The 14047-nt window shown below is 43.9% G+C and overlaps 1 protein-coding gene across 2 annotated transcripts; it reads left to right on the top strand.

The window, feature by feature from the left end:
• Positions 1–4059: 4059 nt before the first annotated feature.
• ZBTB2 (zinc finger and BTB domain containing 2) lies at positions 4060–14047 on the top strand. 2 transcript variants are annotated; one of them, XM_065401024.1, is made up of 3 exons: positions 4060–4085; positions 8468–8650; positions 11057–14047. In XM_065401024.1, the coding sequence occupies exons 2-3, from the start codon at positions 8478–8480 to the stop codon at positions 12417–12419; spliced, it is 1536 nt and encodes a 511-aa protein (XP_065257096.1). In that variant the 5' UTR covers positions 4060–4085; positions 8468–8477; the 3' UTR covers positions 12420–14047. The 2 variants fall into 2 exon arrangements, with proteins under 2 accessions (XP_065257096.1, XP_065257095.1); XM_065401023.1 differs by lacking the exon at positions 4060–4085 and adding an exon at positions 6330–6402.

Below are 14047 nucleotides of genomic sequence, written 5' to 3'. Positions count from 1 at the left end.
ATTAAAGTCAATAGGACCATCAGATTCTAGACACCCCACAGCAGGCTCAAGGCTGGCACTGAGAGCTGTGCTGTAGTCTTAGTTTAGTGTTAGTACTAATTATTACATTTACCAAAAATAAAAAATTAACTTGAGGGGTTTGGGTGTCTAGTCCAGGCTTCTCCCACTGCTAAACTGAATTCTTACTTGCAATGCATTGACGATGGGATTAACATGCATCTTCAGCATCCCACCAGCACCTGTACCATCATTGGTGTCCACTGATCTAAATCATAGTATGCGGTACTTGTAAGTAATATATCTTTTATCTGGGTGCAGGATACTTGGCAGGACAGAATAAGGTCTAATGTTATGATTGGATTGGAGCCTGTAGCCCACAGTCACACAAATAGTCATTCCTGTTCTCAAGTCCTGTACTCAAATAAGTAAGACTGCAGGATCAGGCCAGTATTTAGTCAGTTTGATTGTGCCTGTCAAAAGTCATACAAGGAAAGTAAAACCATTTTATTCATCTAGTATTCAGTGACAAAGCGGAAGAAATCTGCTTTTAGAAATACCATATGGCTCCGATTCAAATGGGAATCTTTCCATTGACTGATGGGCTTTGATCAGACCAAGGGTCCTTTTACATCAAGATATCAGATTACCATTATTTAGAAAATGTTATGAACTGCAGTTTACAGTGGTCTACAAACTGTTGATGAAAATCTAACTATTAAATACAATTATTTACATTTTCCTCCAATTTTAGAGCCTGATTCTCCTTCTCTTATGCTGCTGTGAATGAGTAACTCCATGGAAGCCACGGGAGTAACACCAGTATAAAATTGTTTAAATATGACACTCAAAGCCCTAGCCTTCAATTATCAAATAGAAAGCTTGCCAGAAATGTATTTGTTTCCCTCTTCTGAGTAGCCCATTTAGAGAATTATCTATAATTATTTCACTTTAAAATTATGATGGTTTTGTTGTTCTCAGTGAGAGTAACATCTCTGTGTTTTGTGTAAACTCCCTAACTTCAAACATTTGGCTTATCAGCTAGGTTAGTTTATATTTCAAATAGTCAAATCAAGTACGAAGCACTGTCAAAAAGAGCACAGACCATTCTGGCAAGTAGATCAGAAATGTTCCCATTTATTAATTAAATATGTGCTGTATAAGCTTAAATCACACATTCACTCATGGAATCGAACAACTCAAAGCTGTTGCAGTCAACCACATACATACAGCTAGGGACATGATACAGTACTCTGTTTATGCACAATACCTGAACATTAGTACATGTTACAGACTACCAACTTTGAGTTTGGTGAGCACAAAACCAACTGAAATAATTTTTTTCCTAAACTTACTGTAAAGTCTGATTTAAGATTTGTTTTATAATTCAGATTTTATAGGCTAGATTCTCCCTATGGATCCAACCTCTGCATACATGCAGAGACCCACTGACTTTAGTGGGACTTCACACAAGCTTAGAGACATATCTTGACAGATTCATTTGCAGGCTCAAGCCCTCCATCAATTTAGTGCTTGTAAAATGTGATGACAGACAGCCCTGAAAACTGCAGTTGCCCACTGTGTCTCAATCATGACTGGCTCTACAGGTGAAAAGTTTGTTTATTCTCCATTATTTGTGCATCACATGGCCTTTTTTTTTATGCAGACTGCAAAAAAGTAGTTAGTAATGTGAACACCTGTCTCCTAAGAACTGGGCTGAAACAAGTAAGTTCACCCACCATGCTACTTAACAGCCATCAGAAAATTCTCTTTACTCTATAACGGATCAAATTCAAACAGTTGACATGGTATTATATCCTGCTCCTGTCAAATGGAAAAAACTTCCTCTGATTTTAATGACATCAGGACAAGCCCCCTCGAGGGTAAAGCTTTATAACTAGTGCTGGTCAAAGATTTTTCCACCAAATTGTTTTGATGGAAAATTAGATTTTTCAACTAATTGAAATTTTTGGGTGAAAAATGTTTGCTTTCTGCCTTAAAACTTTTGATTTTTCAGCCAAAAAACCTGAAATTTTCAGCAGAAAATGTTCTGACCAGCTCTATTCGTCACACACACACACACACACACACGTATTAAAGTTCAGGTCTGGACTTGGAGACTACAGAAGTACAGCAAAGAAAAATACATGTAGACCGCTGAGAAGGTGGGAAACTTCCATTTCTCAGATGACACCCCTCCGCTCTTTCCAAAGGAGAAAGTCCACCCTCAATTCACATTAATGTCTACGGCCAATTGCAATGTATTAAAATTTGTAAATAACAAACAATTCAAAGACAATGGATCACATCAAACATCAATGTATTTTGTTCAAATTTATTTATGCTACTTTGTAATACACAAGTGTTCTGCACAATATATAAAATCTTAGTAAGATGAGGTCTCACTCCAGTACTGCCTCTCCCTTCCCTCCCACTACAAGAAATGGGCACAGTCACAAGTGTAAAAGCTGCAGAGCAAACTTTTATGAAAGATTTTCTAAACTTTTAAAACTAGAAGTATTTTAAAACTACAGACAGAGTATGAAGAACTAAGTCATTCCAACTGCATTTATACTTGAGCCAATGTTTTAACTTAATATTTTAGACTGCAGAGTTTATGTATTTGACAGTCCTATGAAATATAAAACCTGTCTTACCTAAATTAACCTCTTAGGATATGTCTACATAGCAGTTAAACACCCAAGGCTGGCCTGTGTCAGCTGACTTGGGCTTGCAGGGCTCAGGCTGTAGAGCTATAAAATTGCAGTGTAGACATTTGGGCTCAGGCTGGAGTCCCGGCTTTTGGACCCTTCCCCCTAGCGGGGTCCCAGAGCTTGGAGTTCAGCCCCAAGCCTGAATAATTTTACAGCCATGTATCCCAAGCCAAAATCAGCTGACACAGGCCAGCCACAAGTATTTAACTGCTGTGTAGATGTACCTTTAAAAAACCCAGCACTAAAGTAAAGCCTACTATACTCTGTAGTTTCTGCTTTGATGGGTCTTTACCATCCCCTTTACAACAGATGTTATATCAACTTCCACATTAACCAGTGCGACCTGAGCAAGGGCACAACCACTTGCAATAGATAAAACCATCTAGATACATCTTAAAGCTTTGTTTTATCGCAAAAGGTGTCTGTTGCTGATGAGCAGAACCAAACCAAGACTTTACTGTGGATTCTGAAATGGTGCTGACCAGATAGTCCTTGGCTACACTTACCGTTAAACCACATCCAGCACTGGATCAGTTCTGCCCAGTGCTGACAATGGGTATTTTTAATAATATAGACAAGGTTTAAGTGGACACTTTAAACTGCATTTTAAACTCAGTTTAATAGCCACACCCAGTTTCCAGTATAATTCTGAAGATGCCACCCTGGCGGAGGGGCACTCCTGCGCAGCGCAAGGTGGTCTCACTGGCTGAGCCCCACAGAAAGAAAGAGCAAGTCCAAAGTGGCTTTTAGGCAGGTCCAGGGAGTTTTGGAATATGCAGTGGGTGTGTGGCACCGAACAGCGGTGGCTTTGCACTGCTCCACCCCAAGCAGGCCACTCTGGTCTGCTGTATCTGAAACAGGCCCCGACATGAGCCAGGCCTTGGATCCCCCTCCCCAGGAGCAGGCTGCGCCCTCAGCAGCAGGATGTGGTTAGGGCTGGGGAAAGCTACACTCGGGCTTCACCTCCCCCGCCGGTTTTTAAAGGGGCAGCTCCCCAACAATAACGCGCGGTACGGCTGGCTCCGGGGCCCCATTCGGCCAGGGGAGGGGGAGCTGTGGCTGGCGGCTCGGAGCAGGGACTGAACGGGGAGCCCCGGCCCGGTGCGGCCTGTGCTGGGCGCCGCGAGAGAGGGGAGGGGCGGGGTGGCTCCTGCTGCTGCCGCCACCAGCGCTCGCCGCCTCCCCTCCCCCCCCGGCGGGGGCTCCTCGCTGCAGCCTCTGTGCTCCGCTCTCGGTCATGTGACCCTAACGTAACCGGACAGGAAAAGCCGCCGCCGCCGCCGCCGCGCTGACTCCGTTGTTGCTGCTGCTGTTGGGCGCGGAGACGGCGGCGGCCCGAGCGGGACCAGGCGCCACAGCGGCCCGAGCCCCCAGGTGAGCGTCCTGCGCCCGGGACCGCAGGGGGGCCGGGGCCGCTCCCACGTGCCCGATCCCCGCCGCACCGAGCCAGCCGGGAGAACGCGGGCTCCGGCGGGAGCGGCTGGGCCCGGCCCCCGCCATTGTGTGAGAGGGGAGCGGGCCCGGGCCGACCGCGGGAGTTGGAGTGGGCAGCGGCGGCCGGGCCGGCGAGGGACAGGGGGCGGCAGCAGCGCCTGGCGCCGCCGGAGCTCCCTGGCCTCCCGACCGGGCCGGGCCGCTCCATCCAGGCCGCGCGGGGCGAGGGGAATGGGGGCCGCGCGGGGAAGTGGGGAGATTGTCTCCTTCCTCGCGCGCCCTCCCCCCTTCGGCCCGCGCGGGGCTCGGTTCGGTCGGTTGGGGCCCTCGCGCTCTCTCCCCGCCCCTCGCGCCCGAAGCTGAGCGGCCCCCTGCGGCGGCATCCGGCGTGGGGGAGGGGCGAGGGCTGAGGGAGCCGCGCGAAGCGGAGGGGGCGGCTCCGTCTGGTTCTCCTCAGCAGGCTGGGCGGCCCTGGCGGCAGCGGTGGATCCCGTCTCGCGCGCCCTGGCGGCTCCGCTCGCGCTGCGTCTTGCTTGCGCCGGCTCCGTCCCGTCCGTGCGCGCGTGGAGGGCGCGTCGTGTGCGCTAGGGGGCGGGGCCCAGCCAGTAAGAGCGGCGCGCGGCCACTCAACCTTCCGCCTCGGCGACCAATGAGAAGGCGTCCTCAGTCCCCGCTGCCACAGGCCGAGCGTGACTCCTGAGGGGGTGGAGGAGCAGCCACGAGACTCCACCCCCGCCGCGCGCCAGAGCCCGCTGCCCGCGGGGCTGGGGGAGGGGAATGCTGTGCCGCTGAGCTCCCAGCAGCTGGGCCCAGCCGTACTGAGGGCTCTACGCTGCAGGCCCAGGCCGCTCCCAGCCCGGCCCGACGGGGCCTGGCGGCGCCACCCCCATGGTGGAAATAAGCCGCTGGCACCAAGCACGCGCGTTAGCTGCCCCTTGGCACCCCGGGGCCCGGCTGGAAGCTGGCAGGGACCTGGCTGGGTGGGGCGGGCGCGGAGAACTGCCCAGCCAGAGCCCCGCTGCCTCCGCTCCGGGAGCTGCTGGTGTCCTACCCAGGCGCTGCAGCCGCACACCGCTAGCGTGAGCCCGGGGGCAGCTCGGCAGGCGTGGGGCTGGGGCCTGCGCGGGGGCTCAGGTAGAGGCCAGATTTTAATAAGGTGTTTACCGTATTCTGGCTAATAGAGCAAACCAGCCTTACCCTATGGCACCTTTTGAGAGTCTCCAGTCTCCCAGCCCTTCCATCGGTGAGAGATTTCCCACGTCCTAACTTGCTACCAGAGCAACCCCCTCCCTATTTCATTTCTTTAAGGTTATTTGTCATGATTTTCTCTTTATAATTAAATTGACCTCATTTTTCACTTTATATTTTGGTTCTCCATACCAGACTTAAGTGTTTGCAAAGGGACAATTCTGTGAATTATGGTTTTTATCTGTTACTCAGTTAACATGACTTCAAAAACTGATCTTTAGAAATGATCACCAGCAGAACAAAGTAGCCCATCCAAGCTATGCTGCCAGCAACTTAGTAATAGGATCTTCTCCATAATACTAAGCACAGAGATATTTCCATGTGGAAACGTTGTTTTAAATACAAAATTGTATTATTAGACTGATTTATTATATCAGCCTTATTTAGCTATACTTCAACTTAGTGATCATATAATAAAGTCGTGAATTTTCTTAGGCCGAAAACAACTTCGATATTGTTTAAAAACAAAATAAAATAGGTTGTTTCCTCACTCTTTTCCCCTTCACCAGGGTGAGTGTGAAAATGGAATTAGTTTTTAGTGCCTTTGATTCTAAAACACTATCATTTTTGAGTACCCATAAAAGTGATAGGTGTACACACATACTGAGATCATGTCATCCTGGATACTAATTTAGCCAGCTCTGGGATGGAATAGAATAGCTGTTCAATAGCCACCTTCACTCTACAGTTTAGAAAAGGAAACAATACTGTATCCAGGACCAGCTTAGGTAGTGAAAGGTAAATAAAGAGTGCCTCTTAACAGATGCCACCACCACCTGGATCATTACTACCTTCTATCTCACCTAAAGGTCTTCTATCCAAGTACAAACTGGACCCAGCCCCGATTAGTTTGTAAATCCTGAGATGTTCACAAAAATATTGCATAAAAGTGAAGGCTTGATCTTGCAAAGTGTTCCATGTTGTCACAGAGTCTACTTGAGTGGAGCACCTTACAGGATTGGAACCTGAACTGTGAATGTGCTTTGTTGTTGTTGATAAATTCTCAAAAGTAAGTATTTGATCTATTATATTTGCAGAGCCACAAATATCAAATGCCAACTTGTGTGCTTTATGGCCTTTATGATGATGGGAAGCTAATTTTTTCCTATTAAGCGGTAGTGTTCGTAACAAAGTTGTCCTTTGTACACTGCATTCTTTCTTCCCCACTCCTGACTCACTTTACACATAGAATTGTAGGACTGGAAGGGACCTCAAGAGATCTTCTAGTCCAGTCCCCTGCACTCAGCAGGGTGCAGTAGGTGCTGGGGGGGAGGAGGTGTGCTTGGGGGAGAGGGTGGAAAGAGGAGGGGAAGGGGTGGAGTGGGGACAGGGGCTGGGGCTGAGTGGGAGGTTTGGGGGTCCATTAACATTTTAAAATCAAAATGGGGGTCCTTGGGTTGCTAAAGTTTGAGAACCACTGCTCTATGCCATTATCTAAATCACTGATGAAGATACTAAACCAGACCTAGAACATACCTAGAACTGATCCCCATGGGACCCCACTTGATATGCACTTCCAGCTTGACTGTGAACCACTGATAACTACTCTCTGGGAACAGTTTTCCAACCAGTTATGCACCCACCTTATAGTAGCTCCATCTACATTATATTTCCCTAGTTTGTTTATGAGGTGATCATATTTCATAATTTCATATGAACTTCTGTGTCAGTGCGATGTATTCAAGCAGCCTGGTGGCTAATTGCAGTCACAAAGTGTTATAATACTTTGGTCCTTCAGCAGGTTTGAAAAATATCTAATACCTACTACTCCAATGACTAAACCTGTTAGCTAAGGTGAAATACCTACACCACCATCCCTCTCCTCCTGTAATTGAAAGGGAAAATACAGTTTTGCATTGTTGTAATATTGTTTAAAATGTTCTATTAAACTTTAGAAAACATAACTTTCTGTATGTCCTGTGGGCTTGTTACACTTCCCCCTTCCTGGCTTCACTGTATATATTTTTTTCTATTATAGATCATGTATGTTTTTCTTAATTGATGTGGATGTTTGTTTTCCTTCCTACACATTCCACTGCTTTATACCCATTCCTCCCTTTCCTACTGTCTTTTGTTCTCTGTTTTCCATCTCTCCCTTCTTTCCAAAGTCTCTCTCCTGTACTTTATCCCTACTCATTTTCTTCTTCCCATTATCATTCCCGCCATACCCACGCACTCACTTACACTCACACACGCATTCATCCACGCAAAGGCTTTCTTGGCCCCCCCGTCCCAAAAGTTAAAAACATTGGGTCCTAGAGGATGCTGCACTCCCTACTCTGCCTCCAACTCTTGAGAAAGTAGTAGCAGCTCCTGAGCTGCTTCTCTGCGGCACTGTTTCCTGCATTCACCTCCTTAATCCTGAACAAAATCAGTAATGGCACCTCTGGACTGCTTTGCTCCTGTTCCGCCTCCCCCTTACTACAGCATCAACCTCTGAGCTGCTGCTGCTCACAGGTTTGCCCTCAGGGGAAAGAGTCAGCAAGTATAACATCCCTGGGTCCTCTTGCCTGCTCCAAATTACCACTCACCCTGGGCAAGTGAGGTTTTCCAAGCCCTGTTTGGATTTTCAGTTGCCCTGCCGGTAGGTGTTTACTTTGACACATGTGTGTCAGTGATCTCCTCTCCCCACACTGAGGTATTGATGGAGGTGATTGAAATCCTGAGGAGATAAAGGTCTACCAACTGACCAGACTATACTTATATAAATAATTAAATTAGTAGCAAAAAACCTCAATACAATACAATCTCCCTGTAAAAATAAACTCATTCATCTCTTGCTCATCTTTCTTTTGTCTCTCTTTCCCCTCTCTTGGATTGTGTATATTTATCTCTTAGATATCTCCTACTCTAATACCCTTATTTCTACCACTGACTTGTTATGTGACCCTGAGCAAATCAGTCAACCCTCTATAAAATGGGGATATTTACCTACTTAAAAGACACTGTTTATAAAGCACCTTGATACTCTTGCATGAAAGGTGCAGTAGAAGCACAACGTATATTGAAAAAGAATGTTCATGTACATCTACTGTTAAGTAAATACTTTTACATAAATGTCATTTGCTTTTCAGAGTGTAAAAAATGGATCTGGCCAACCACGGACTTATACTGCTACAGCAGCTAAATGCACAGAGGGAGTTTGGTTTCCTGTGTGACTGCACGGTTGCTATTGGTGATGTCTACTTCAAGGCGCACAAATCTGTCCTTGCTTCTTTCTCCAACTACTTTAAGATGTTGTTTGTTCATCAGACCAGGTAACTATAGAAATGTTGACTGTTAAAATGTTATTCATTTAAGTTGGCTAAAAAAGTCTAGCTACATTCTGAAGCATTAAAAAAGTGTTCATTTGATTTTTTTGTTAATATTCATAGAGAACCCGAAATCTATTCTTATTTGCAAACAAGGAACTTCATCAAGAAGTGGTAAGGTTGAAATTGTGTTTCATTGGAGTCCAGCTAACCTCCAAACCTAATATTATATTTCAACAAAAATTCTTCACCATTAAAAAACAAACACATATTAGAATATCTAGAAGTGAATAGTTAAGGTAGCCAGCCTCGTCTCCACTGTAGTTCTTGATCACTGTCATCCACCCAAACTTAACTTTATCTCCTCAAATCTGCAAAAGAATACCCAAGAGCCAGTAACTAATTACTGGGAGAGTGTGAGAAATGGCATTGTAAAATCGGTTAGAGATTTGTTTTTTATCTTTGCTCCATAAAAATTGCAAAAATATTACAAAGTTAAGATTTGGAGGGGTGATAGTGAACAATGAAGGATTACATGGCAGTGGAGCACAGGCTGCATCCCTTAGCTGTTTATTTCCAGACATTGTAAAAAAAAAAATGTTTGTGGGGGGTGTTTTAAGGGTAGAGTTTTTGAAAAGCAAGTATTGTTATTGGGTGTTAGCTGGACTTCAGTGAACAAGTTCAACCTTAACTCTTAAAGTTTTTTGAACTAGCACTAAAATTTTGAATCTGGTATATAAGGTCCACAGGTAGAGAGCCAACTCAGATAGTTCTAACACCCATCAAGGTGCATATTTTAACAAGAACTGGAGAGGCGGAAGTTATACCAGGGGAAAAAATGGGAGTGGCGGACTATGGAGAGATGGAAGCCTCTTATTCAGATTGAAGGTAGTGGGGCAGGAGCCTGTGGGAACAGTGTTCCCATACTCTGTAGCACTGTTGATCTCACTCACTGTATGGGTGAGGTCATGCCAAATGGCCGATGCCATTTTATACAGAAGCTTCCTGGTGGCAGTGGCTGAGTACCTGCACTTAAAAAAAGCCCTAAAAACCAGGACTGTACCCCTGATTAAATGGTTAATGTCTTCTATCTAGAAAATTAAGCATTTAAAGTTTACCATGAATAAGAGTCTCTGCCTATCGCTGTCCCTCTAGTCCCTTGCATTCCTTTCATCCCCCCCCCCCCCCCCCCCCCGACTGCTAACCTCTTGCTTCCCTTCTCCAGAGCCCTTCATTCCAAGACCAGGTAGCATGGCTCCATGCCAAAGTCCTTGCCCTCAGGCCCTACCCCTTCTAATCCATTGCCCCTTTATCATGCCCCCCACTGTCTCCTCCCCAATCTCTGCCTAGAGTCAGCAGTAGGTAATCCTATAAACAATTGTAATATTGTGCTGTATACATGTGAAAACAGCTTCTTAAGATTATGGCCTAAATGTAGCTGCATTTAACCAAAAAAGGGCTGGGAAATTAAAGAGAAAACATTGGCTGTAGCATGATCTAGTTTCTAGTTAGCCTCCAAAAGCATGTGTCAAATTTTGTATTGACAAATTCTTGAATTTCATTAATATTCATCTTGTACATTGAAACCCACGTAGTGACCTCTGATGTAATGAAACAGTAATGAATAAAAGCTCCCAATTGTTTCAGTGCTTTGCAATGTGCAAATTACACTTCTTGTTTTAGCAATCCGCCACTTAAAGTGAATTGTCTGTAAGTAAGAATGCTTTGATAGGATTTAATCTAGCCATTAGCAAGATTTTAATATAAGACTAGTGGGGAAAAAACACATCCTTGTAAACTGCAGAATATATTGTGTGGGACAGCAATTTCATAACAGCAGAAAAGAATTATTATCTTAGGGTCTGTCAGAACACATTTATGTTTCAAAGCAGTTGGTTTACTGAGAATAAGATTGCCATTTTTCAATTGGCCAAATAAATTAATGCCTTTTGCCCCATCTACAGACCATGTCTCTTATGACAAGCTACACCCTCTCTTTCCAAGCAAAACTAATCATTACTGGAATTGCTGGTTGGTATGAACTATGGGGACTATAGGTTATTGTTTTACACTTGCACTTTTAGCATTCACACATTTATAATTTAACAACAACAAATGTGATTCTCCCTGTGTTTCAAAAATCTCCCTATGTTTCTGCCTGGCACTTGTAGAAGTGTTATGTTTAGTTATGGTGCTGCATAAATGCAAGAATTGGTTCCTGCACATATGACCTAAAATTCAGTTAAAATGAGGAGGTCATTTTTAAAAGCAAATAAATTTTGTAATAAATTTTATGTTTGTATTTCAAGCATATAACACTAATTATTTTTTATTCAGACTTGAATAACCTAGATTAGATTCTAGAGACTTTTCCTTATCTCATTGTTTACTAAACAATTATTTTTCTTTCAGTGAATGTGTCCGTTTGAAAGCAACTGACATACAACCAGATATCTTCAGCTATCTCTTGCATTTGATGTATACTGGGAAGATGGCACCTCAGCTCATTGACCCAGTTCGATTAGAACAGGGAATAAAGTTTCTGCACGCATATCCACTGATTCAAGAGGCCAGCCTTGCCAGTCAGGGTACCTTTTCTCATCCAGATCAAGTTTTTCCATTAGCCTCTTCTTTATATGGCATTCAAATTGCAGATCACCAGACAAGACATCCCACTAAAGTTACCTCAGCAACGGACAAACTTGGGCGAGAATCAAGGCCACAGCCTTCCAGGATGAGCCAAGAACCAGTGTCTGAGGGCTCACAGCTCTCACAGTTGGCTTCAAGTCTGCCACAAGTGACCCGGACAAATATGACCACTTCTGACCCTTTGCAGTCTTCACTGTCTCCAGAACTGGTTTCCACTGCAGGTAATAGTTCTCCTCCAGAGGAGGAAGCCAACATGGAAGCATCTTCTTCAGATGAACAGCCTGCTTCACTCACAATAGCACATGTCAAGCCAAGTATTATGAAAAGGAATGGAAGCTTCCCAAAATACTATGCCTGCCACCTCTGTGGTCGTCGGTTCAATCTGCGAAGCAGTTTGCGTGAGCACCTCCAGATCCACACAGGAGTACCCTTCACATCAAGCCAACAGGGAGAAAGTAGCATTTCCCTGTCTCTTTGTAATAATGCAGCTGAAAAAGATGCCATGGAAGTGCCTGAAGCGGGAATGATTAGTGACAGTGAGCTGCAACAGATCTCAGATTCCCCAATAATTGATGGACAGCAGCAGGCAGAAACACCACCACCATCAGACATTGCAGACATAGACAACTTGGAGCAGGCAGATCAAGAAAGAGAAGTTAAAAGACGGAAATATGAATGTTCCATCTGTGGACGCAAATTTATTCAAAAAAGCCACTGGAGGGAGCATATGTACATACATACTGGCAAACCTTTCAAGTGCAGCACTTGCGACAAAAGCTTCTGCAGGGCCAACCAAGCAGCCAGACATGTGTGCCTAAATCAGAGCATGGATACATATACTATGGTGGACAAACAGACTCTGGAACTGTGTACATTTGAGGAAGGCAGTCAAATGGACAACATGTTAGTACAGACCAACAAGCCCTACAAATGTAACTTGTGTGACAAAACATTTTCAACTCCCAATGAAGTGGTCAAACATTCGTGCCAAAATCAAAACTCTGTCTTTGCTCTAGAAGAAGATAGATCCATTCTGCTAGGTAGTGAGGACACAGAAGCTACAGAGACTGATAACTCAGTGTTAACCTCCATCAAAAAGGAGCAGGAAGCAGTGTTGTTAGACTGAAGGTGAAACCTATCAATTTTTTAAAGTTCAGTCATTTGTATCAAACTAATACTCCCCCTGCAACCAGAACTACACTGGCACGATAAAAAAATTTGATCTTGCCCCTCCCACAAATAAATAAATAAAAGGCCTTTGCCTCAAGCCACAACATAATTGATTTTAATACAAAGGAAAGTGTGTAGAGGGAATTCAGCTAACTTTGTCAATAGTACTAGTAAACTCAAATTTAAATAGATTTTAAACAGATTTTAGATTATTTAAATGCATACTTAGATGCAATGAAGTGTGTAATGAGAAATAAAATACCATTTTGGTAAACGAAGAATATATATATATTTAATTATAATTATTTTCTCTGGTAACAAGTCTTCCTTTTGAGAAGAAATAGCAGATGATGCAGCGTGCTTTCTAGAGCTACATGTACAAACTCTGTAAGATAACTAAAAAAGGCTTAAAACTTTTCACAGTGAACCCAGGAAACTTTGTTTTTAGCCTTTAGTTTTTCCTCAAGTATTCCCTGGGGTATGTATTTCAGGTATCATCACTGACATTATGTCCATTCAAGAAAATTTAGTTACTTAGTCAACTTTGACTAAAGTAGCAGTAATAATGATGTGATGGCAATCTTTTTATATGTATATATAGAAAGCGTGTGTGTTTGTGTGTTTGGTATATACAGGTAAATGAATGCACACACCCTATCTAACAATTGGTCATCTGCTTTCAAGTTCAACCAAAAAGGTCCATAAATTTTAGTTATTTGACAGATAAGCCATTTTACACAACCCTTATTTTTAAATTAAATTTAAACTGCCCCAGGATGTGTGCATTTTTATTATCGTGTTTGAATGGAAATTAATATAATTAGTGCTGTCACCCAAGACATGGAGGAAACTAGAGAACAGAGAAATTGCATACTAGCGAGCACTGTGCAGTTATCAGTGCTGCATTCACATGTGCTGTAGCAATAGATCCGAGTCATTCCGGATATGAGGGGAGAGGGGAGACTTGATCACCTTATTCACACAAGTAGTCTCAGACTTCAGTGGGTCTAATTGCATGAGTTAAGGTGAAAAAGATTTGGCCCTTTGTTTAATATAGTCCCCTTCTAGCAGCGGACAGAGGGAAAGGTGGCTATGGATCATGGTTGTTTTAAAAGTGAAGCTGCAGTGCTGGCCAGTGAATTCTATTGTTTAAGGGATTCCCATTACTTTAGACTCCAAGGCAAAGTATGCAAACGCTGGGAGGGCAAATACCATAGCATTAGCTATTGCTCAGGATAGCACTGCATCTTTGTATTTAAAATCAAGTTGCTGATTTTTATATTTAATTTTTTATAGATGCCTGGATTTTTTGCCAGTAGCCTAAAAACTAAGCTGACAGCAGTAAGGAAGCCCACTGATCACTCATTGGGCCAATAGGAAAGCTTATGTAGGCAGAGTAAGTGCCCCACCATAAATGGAGGCAGTGGGGGGAGAGGGGGGAAAGGGCAAGGCACAAACCATAGCTCTGCTCTGTGTATATGTTTAAACTGAGTATCATCCTATTTTGTGTATAGTTAAGTTCTCAGATTTGTAAGTTTTTATACATCATTTCATTGAATAAAAATTGAATTAAATGGAATGTGA

The sequence above is a fragment of the Emys orbicularis genome, chromosome 3 (genome assembly GCF_028017835.1).
Source record: "Emys orbicularis isolate rEmyOrb1 chromosome 3, rEmyOrb1.hap1, whole genome shotgun sequence".
Taxonomy (NCBI): domain Eukaryota; kingdom Metazoa; phylum Chordata; order Testudines; family Emydidae; genus Emys; species Emys orbicularis.
This window is presented reverse-complemented; position numbering and strand designations above follow the sequence as displayed.

Excerpts from the sequence above, each read along its gene's own strand:
- ZBTB2 (XM_065401024.1), top strand. The coding sequence starts at position 8,478 with ATGGATCTGGCCAACCACGGACTTATACTGCTACAGCAGCTAAATGCA. Across the intron at positions 8,651-11,056 it reads TTGTTTGTTCATCAGACCAG|TGAATGTGTCCGTTTGAAAG; the intron begins GTAACTATAGAA and ends TTTTTCTTTCAG.